General features: G+C 38.8%; 1 protein-coding gene across 1 annotated transcript; it reads right to left on the bottom strand.

Annotated features, from left to right (window-relative positions):
* Nucleotides 1–230: 230 nt before the first annotated feature.
* On the bottom strand, nucleotides 231–8,154 carry LOC138146490 (mannose-binding protein C-like). The gene is made up of 5 exons (XM_069068404.1): nucleotides 7,788–8,154; nucleotides 5,462–5,578; nucleotides 2,901–2,975; nucleotides 1,366–1,440; nucleotides 231–607 (listed from the first exon to the last, which is right to left on the bottom strand). The coding sequence occupies exons 1-5, from the start codon at nucleotides 7,972–7,974 to the stop codon at nucleotides 231–233; spliced, it is 831 nt and encodes a 276-aa protein (XP_068924505.1). The 5' UTR covers nucleotides 7,975–8,154.
* Between the last annotated feature and the right edge of the window lie 593 nt (nucleotides 8,155–8,747).

Below are 8,747 nucleotides of genomic sequence, written 5' to 3'. Positions count from 1 at the left end.
TTCAGGTCAGAATATGTGTACTTCCCTCACACACATATTAATGAGGCACCACTTCTAATACAAATCTACATGAGAAAATTGAGTGAGTTAAATATTTTAATTATGCATTTAAATACAGAAAATGACAACTACACTTCAAGCTTATGAAGTTCCAGCGTTTGTTTCTGGTGTCATTGGTATGAAGTCACAGATAAAGTATCTCAGCCTTCAGTCCACAATAAGGGAGCCATTCAGGCAGGCAATTCACAGACAACAAGCAAGGAAGTTGTACAGGCTATATCATTCCATGATCCATCATGGTCCAATAATACACAGTCTTCTCCAGATCCATGATTATTGGGTTCATTCCTCTTCCATTTGGTGAAGGTCACTCTTTCTCCTGTCATGTATGCAAACTGTCCTTCTTTCACTTTGTCCGTGATGCCCAGGAAAGCAGGGGTGCCTTTGGCCAAGTCCTGGATAGCTTTATTCTCCTCTTCATTCTTTGGGGTTGCAATGGCAGCCTCAAATTGCTCACAAAGAACTTTTACTCTGTCAAAAGTGGCTTTTACTCCATTGGTTAGGAAGAGTTTTCTCCCAGACTTTTTGACCAAGGAGAAGGTCAGAACTGTAGGTGAGATTAACATGGTTGACAAGCTCATCCCAGGGACAAACAAATGCCTTTCCTGGAAATGGCTACCTCAGGAGAGACATAATTGTAATTGTTCAGATCAGGGGTTCCTAACCATTTTTGTGTTTTGTGGACCCCTTCGGCAATTGGTAAAACCTATGGATCTCTTCTTAGATTAGTATTTTTAAATAATTGAAGGAAATGCTAAATTTCAGTTGTTTGAAAATAAAACCCAGACCACTGGATTATAAATCTAGACCTGGAAGGACCTCAGAGACCATCTCATTCACAAGAGATTTTGTAATTAATCTCAAGGATTATTAAGTGGCATGCTCGTAGTGTCAGAGGCAGGATATGAACCCAGGACCTCTGACTATAGGACCAGTTTGCTCTCCTGTTTACCCAGATCTTCTCACTGTAAGTCTGGTGCTCTTTCCATTATTTGTGAAACACTGTTAATAACTAACATTTCTAAGGGGTTTTGCAGTTTACAAAGTGCTTTCTTCTCAATAACCCCAGGATGTAAGTAGTACCATTATTCCCATTTTTACCAATAAACCTATTGAGGCTTAGAGAGGTTAGTTTAAGTGGCTTTCCTAAGGCCACCTGACTATTTGATATCAGATTGTATCTCAAGTTCCACTTTTCCCACTAAGCCCAGTTTTTTCCCATATAAAGCTGTAGCTTCTGGCTTAAAGTCCCCCAAAAAGCACATGAGCAAGAAAGGACATGACCATTATGAAGAGCTAGCTTACTATTTTTGTTCTTGTTCACTTGAGCTTGAAGGGTCTGGATTTGTTTCTTTGAGATTACGCTCAATTCAAGAAAAGCTAGAAACAAAAGAAAGAAGACAGTTATCATGAGACATATATGTTTATTCTATGTAGCACTAGAGGCAGCACTGGGCATGGAACCACTTCATGGAAATTACAAGGAGGTAGATTTAGGTCTAATATAAGGAAGCAATTCCTAATAGAACCAATTAATCATAGTCTGCATAGGTTGTCATTCATAGAGATGTTCAGGCAGGGGACAGGGTGATCAGTTGTTTTGAACATATTTGAAAGGACTCCTACAGTTGGATTGAATTCGATAAACCTTTATCATATACCTAATATGTTCAAGAAACTATGTTGGATTTCACTACGTGACCTCTTGGGTTCCTTCTATCTTTAAGAGCCTATGATTTTATGGGCCAATTTATAACAGTGCTCATAGACCTTGAGTTAAAAAGACAGTCTCCACTGTTTCACCCTCCACCTCTTGTCCCATTTTTGTCATTTCATTTATTTCCATTTAAGTGATGAACTCTGAAGATTCAAAGTTTGGCTGCTAAGCTCTTCAATAGCTATGGAAGAATTCCTCAAATGATGTCAAAATTCTTCAGATTTGAGTTCCTCCTATTCCACAATGGGGATTTGGGGATTTGGAACACATTTTGATTAAATTTTTTTTTTTACCTGTGATTTCATTAATATAAGAAAGTACCAGAGATGAAACTACCTCTATCAGTGAAGACTGGTACCTGCCAGGCAACTTACAGTTTTTTTTTTTAAAGCAATCGGGGTTAAGTAAATTGCTCAAGGTTACACGGCCAGTTATTTCTGTGTGTGGTGCTAAGTATCTGAGCCCAGATTTGATCCCCAGGTCATCCCGACACTGGGGCTGGTGCTCTTACTCACTGTGCTACCTGGCCGCCCCACAACTTACAATTTTAAAGAGTAGCTTTGGGGCACTGAGAGATAAGGAGAGATTCAATTGACTTGTCTGGGGTCACATAGCCAGTACTCTGGGCCAGATTATCATGCTTCTGAGTCTCCCTCTCATGTATATTTTTATTTCAGCTTTATAAGTATAAGTTTTATTTCCCCTATTTTAAGTATTGCAAAACTGAAGCTTTGGGAGATGAAATCCCATAGCCAGCAAGAATCAAAATCAAAATCAAGATCTTTTTTCTTTGAAGTTCACTGCTTTTCCCAATGCATGTAAAATAGTATGAGGGTTTCTATGATAATTTAATCATAACAAAATTAGTTCCTCTCAACAACCCCAAGAGAAACATGGTATTATTATCAATGTCATTTTACAGATGAGGAAATAGAATGCCAGAGAACTTGAATGCTCCCTTACAGTCACCTGGCTAATAAGCATTAGACCTGGGGTGAAAGCCCCAGTTATTATAAACCTAAACCCAGTAATCTTTACACTAAACCACTCTACCCCAGGCTTAGAGATATCTGAAGAGCAAAGTAGAGAGAAGGGATACCACTTTCATGAACGGTTAGCTTACACTCATTGATCTTTTCCAGTTGTGTTTCAAGGTGCTGGATTTTTCTTTCCAAGGTTGATAGCTTATTCAAAGAAACTAGAAGCAAAACATTTAAGAGAGTGTTATGACACTGATCTCTGCTTCTCCCCAGACTTTCTTCTAAACCCTTGCAAGCTTGCTGCAAGCATCATCACTCAAAAGTAACTTGCCTCTCCAAAGTTACTATTGATTGCTCAGGGCCAACTAATGGCTTCTGCATTTGATAATGTTAGTCACCTTCTGTATATTCTCTCAAATTTCTAATACTACACTCTCCTGGTTCTCCTCCTATCTGTTTGATCATTCCTTCTGTTTCCTTTGCTAGTTATTCAACTGTATCAATCGTCTCACCTTAGTTGTCCTCCAAGGCTCTGTCCTGGGGCCTCTTCTCTTTTTGCTTTTGTATTATACTAACTCATTTGGTGATCCCATCAGTTACCAAAAGTTCAATGATCATGTCTATACAGATGAATCCCAGACTTATATATCTAGCTTTAGTTTCCCCTTTGAACTAATAGTCATATATCTCAAACGAGATGTCACATAGAAACCTCAAACTCAGCAGAACTCATTATCTCACTCCCAAGCCCTGCCTTCTTCTGTTGTTTCCTGTCCCTGTAAACAGCGTGCGTCAATATCATCACACCTACCTAGGCCTTCAACCTCAGTGACCTCACCCTCACCCACCCCACATATCCGATCATTTTATTGCCAAATCTTGTCATTTTTATCTTTACAACACCTCTCACATAAATCCCCTCCTCTCTTTTCATATAAAAGAGTTTAGTCCCTCGTAGTTCTCACCAGGACTATTGCAAAAGCCACGCACCTAGTTATTTATAGGTTTTTCCCATTAGTCCAGAAACTCCTTGAGTGCAAAGTCTATTTCATGTAGACTTTGTCTATATCTTCCAAACTTAGCAAATACCCAACACATAGCAGAGCTTAATAAATACTTGTTTCACAGACCCACTGAATCAAATATTTATTAAGCATTGTGTTAGACATTAGGAATTCAAGACAAAAATGAAATAGTGTCTGCCTTCAAGAAGCTTCCTTTATTGACATACACAAATATGTATACACCTAAAATATATACAAAGTAAATATGTATATGTATATTTGGGAGGAGACACCAGCAGCTAAGGGGAATCAAGAAAAGTTTCAAATAGAAGGGATCACTTGAGTAGAATTTTAAAGTAAAAGGATTCTTAGTGGTTGAAGTGAAATGGCAAAAAATTCCAGGCATAGGATATAGCCAACACAAAGGCATAGAGAGGGCAAAGAGAATGTCATATGTGAGGAGCAGGAGAAGAGTCAATTTGACTGTGCATGGAAGGGAAGTAATGTGTAATAAGGTCAGGAAGGTAGATTGGGGCTAGGTCTTTGTGAAAGTCTTTGAAAGCCAAACACAATTTTACATTTGATTCTAGAGGTAATAGGGACTCGACAGTTTGTTGAGGAGGGGAGTCCATGGTCAGACCTTCACTTTAGGAGAATGCATTTGGCAGCTGTGTGGAGGACAGATTAGAATGGGGGGAGATTTGAGGCAAGGGGACCAACTAAGAAGCTATCTCAATAGTGCAGGTGACAGATACTAAAGACCTGAGTTAGTGTTTACTACACATTGCTATGTCCAAGACACTACACTAGGATATATTAGATGACCTCTGAGTTCCTTCCACCTCAAAGATTCTGGGATTTGGAGGAAAATTTATGATGGCCTCCATCGATTTTACTAAAAAGTTTGGGGGTTCTCTCTCCCCTCCTGTTTTTCTTGACAGGTTTAGTTTGTTTTCTGTTGAATCAATGTTTCCTGACTATGTCCCACTGCCTGAATTGTCTTAGAGTTTGGTTCACTGTTTGACTCTTTGATACCCCAATAGCTGCAGAAAAATTGCTGGCATGGGGTCAAACTCCTCCAATCATCCTCTATTTGATTATTTTCAGGAATAATTACTCAACTCTGTTTCCAGCTGAAGGCTGAAACAGGGTCTCCAGATGAAACATAATGAAAAATGTTTTAGGAAAAGTATGTGCATGCATCAATGTATATGCATGTGTATATGTATGTGTAGGATGTTTCTGTAATAGCTGCTGAAAACTGAGGCCCAGCTTGGACTCTGGTCTTTTTTTAAAACAGACTTTTTTATGGATAACTTTTGCTTTAAAATTTCTTTCATTTTCTAATGTATCTCTCCCGCCTCCCCTTCCCAAAGAAACATCTCTTGTAATGGAGAATAATAATAAAATGGAAAAAGAAAAAAAAGTCAGACAAATTAGCCATTGTATTTTTAAAAGTCTAATACTATATTCAGTGTTTTATAGCCATAGCTTCTTCTGCCATGAAGCAAGGGTAGAGGAGAGACATGGTGAGTCATACAGGAAGTTCTGTCAATAATGATACAAGTGGAAGGAGACATTTGACTGCACTGGTAATAGGATATTTGGAAGAGGGATCATCTGTTTGCTGGATCTGAGCCCCCAAATCCCTAAATGGCCTCTTTCCAGCTAGGACAAGCACAAAGCAGATAGAGCCTTACCTGGGTTGTCTCCTGTATCTCCTTTTAAGCCTCTTAGTCCTGGAGCTCCCTGGGGTCCTGGATGCCCTGGAGGCCCCATTTTCCCTGGAGGGCCCTGGGCACCTCTGAGCCCTTGGCCTATTATTGGGCAATAAAGAAACTTATCTTTGTATTCAGTGTTTTAAAAATGGAAAAAAAAATGAATTTTATTGTTAGTTTCCTATTCCACCTCCCTACCACCTACCAAAATCCCTTTCTTGAAATAAGAAAATTGTGATGGTAGTGCAAATTATTTGGGACATGCAAAGCCCTTTAAAAATGATTCCAAGGGGGCGGCTAAGTGGTGCAGTGAATAGAGCACTGGCCCTGGAGTCAGGAGGACCTGAGTTCAAATCCAGCCTCAGATACTTAGCACTTAGTAGCCATGTGACCTTGGGCAAGTTACTTAACCCAAATTGCCCTGCCTTCCCCCCTTAAGGCAAAAACCCCCCAAAAACCAAAACCATGATTCCATTTTCTGACAGTAATAATCATATATGTGTGCTTCTAATGCCATCAGACTGACTTATTACCTTGATCAAATGAAAACAGGGAAGCTGATTTCCCACTTTGAATTAGTTCTTTGTTGACTGAATAATTGATTTGGGACCGTACATACATCTTTGAGTGTTTTCTTGTGTTTCTAATTCAGTAGAATTTTTAAAGAATTGCTATTACTTCAAGGAAACATGCAAAAATTGTAGCTCTCAAAGATCACACTTCAATAACTATTAGAAGTATTGCTGAGAATGGTGTGGGGAAGTCATACATTTGAAGCATCTTTCAAACCCACAAGAAACAGGACCAATCTCAACAAAGCACAAAGGGTAGCCAAGTCCAAATGAAAAATAATGCTAACAGATGACAAAATGTTGTTGCAAAATAGCTTGATTAATCCTCAGAAACAAGAGCTTTGTAGGAACCTGTTGGCTGGAAGGGTTTTACTGATCATTCTACAGTATCATTTTACAGATCATTCTATTAAAGTTGGAATAACAGTGAAAAGATTAGTTTAAAATCAGTTGCTAACTCTTACTATCAATATAAATGCCTTTCATGGGCGAAATTACATAAAGACTAATGTACTAAGGATTAGAAAATTTAAATTTTTTACTAATGAACTTTTTTTTTCATTCAAGGTCTTTTAATTCCAAATCATTTTCAGAAGTCCGGATAAGCTTGCAAGATCTGAGCATCTTCATCAGACTTTAAAACATTCACCTGCAAAAATGTTTGGAGGATTTTTTACATTCAGCAAGTTTTGTTCCAACTGAAGAAAATAATAAACTCTGATAAATCTATTTATATGCAAACAAACAGAATTATTTTGGTATTATAGGAATTCCCCAATAGCAATGCGACCTTGCACCATGCTATGGGTCATGAAAAGCTAAGAAATTTATTTAGGAACTGAAGAGAAACCTGCTTCAGTGCCCAATAATTTGTTTGATTTAAGCCCTAGTAAGAATCTGTAGGCTATAACCAAGGCTAGATTTTGAAAAATGACTATTTTAAAAGGTGCAATTAACATCTGATGTGATAAGTGTGTTTTCATGAATTAAGAATTAAAGAATATATCAGTGAACTCAAAGCTAAATTACATATTAAAAAGGTTCACAAGAAATGGAGCACACAGTACATATTAAAATTTTTTGAAAGACAGAAAAGTCTTAAGACTTATCATATGCCAGCAAATGTAATTACTTTAGATTGTCCCAATTAATTGGTATACCACTGTAAGCAAAATCATTTATACAGGTGGGTATGCAGTACTCTGAATTCACAGTCCTCTGCTTCCCTCCAAAATGGAGTGAAATGAGCAAAAAACATTTAACTGTCAACTATATGTGGACATCTTATGAGGGTAGAAAACAAACTAGTGGCCTCATGAAAGAGTTCCTAGATTTTCTTCCCAGTATTTAGTATTTAAATCTAATTAAGCAAGCAGTATGCCATAGGTTTCCCCAAAGAGGAATGGATTGAGAGATTCTCAAGAGATAGTTTTTGAAAGTGGTCCCATATACTGCATTTTTTGGTAAGGAACTAACATAATCTTTCCTTTGACTACTTGGAAACTGGGGGTGCCAGATTACCAGAGCTAGATAAATAGAACAGCCTTGATCATCTCACTCCCTTGTTTAGAGGAAAGGTTTTTGGACAGAGATTGAATCTAGAGAAACAATTTTACATCATTGATAGATATGACCTTCTCATGTCTTGAGTCTGAACTCCTGGAAGAGGCAGCCATCATGTGGGAACACCTGGTAGAAAGGAAGACTCAGGGAGAAGGACCCCAACTGGCCTGTACCTGGTTCTCCCTTCTCTCCCTTGAGTCCATCTCTTCCGTCTTTTCCAGGAGCCCCATTTGCCCCAGGGGTACCACAAGAGACCAGGGAGCAGCAGGTCTGCTCATGCCTTTCACTCAAAATTGGCTCTGAGTAGTCAGTCTTTACTATGATGATGAGGAGGAATGGGAACCAGGAAAAGACAGGCATCCTTCAAACCTTGGATGGGGAGAAAGTTGAGGTCAATTGTTTTGGAAAGATAAATGGCAGGAGTCTTCACCCAGCCTCACTATTTCCCTCCTCACTGTTGTCTCCTCCTGCTGGTGCTGCCACCAGCTGTCTCTTTTCCCTCCAAACCAGCCTGCACACACCACTGCCAGTAATGACTCCCCATGTTCTACAAGATTAATCAACCCAAATTTATTTGGAAACCATTATGCAAGTCAGTCCCCATCCTAATTACCTTGGCTTCTTTCTCATTCTGTCCTAATGAGAACTGTCCATTACAGACAGACATGTCTCTTGCCTTTCCAATCCACATACTGTATACTCAATAGCCTCCTCACTGGTCTGGCTGCTTTCTCCTACATGCTTTCTATTTTCTAGGTTCCTCTATAGTTACTAGCATAGGATTGAATATACAAAATTAACAATAATATAAATTTTTAAAAATCTTAATACATAAAATGCTTCCTTCCCTTCCTTTTTCTCCCTTCCTTCCTTCCTTCCTTCCTTCCTTCCTTCCTTCCTTCCTTCTTTTCTTCCTTCCTTCCTTCCTTCCTTTTTTCCTCCCTCCTTCCCTTTCTCTTACTTTGTTCATTCCTACCTATGGTTTAGACCTGAAAAAAGGTTTGTACATTTGTAATCTTGTTTCTTCTTTCCAGGGTGTCTATAGGGTGGGGGTGGGGAAGTTGCTAACCCTTCAGCAGAAGACCAAATAATCCCATGTCCCTTTAATTTTACCTGCACCAGATCTGACCTGT

Source organism: Petaurus breviceps, unplaced genomic scaffold (assembly GCF_028583685.1).
Source record: "Petaurus breviceps papuanus isolate PSGF00001 unplaced genomic scaffold, PetGlider_PUasm1.0 90762, whole genome shotgun sequence".
NCBI classification, from domain to species: Eukaryota; Metazoa; Chordata; class Mammalia; order Diprotodontia; family Petauridae; genus Petaurus; species Petaurus breviceps.
This window is presented reverse-complemented; position numbering and strand designations above follow the sequence as displayed.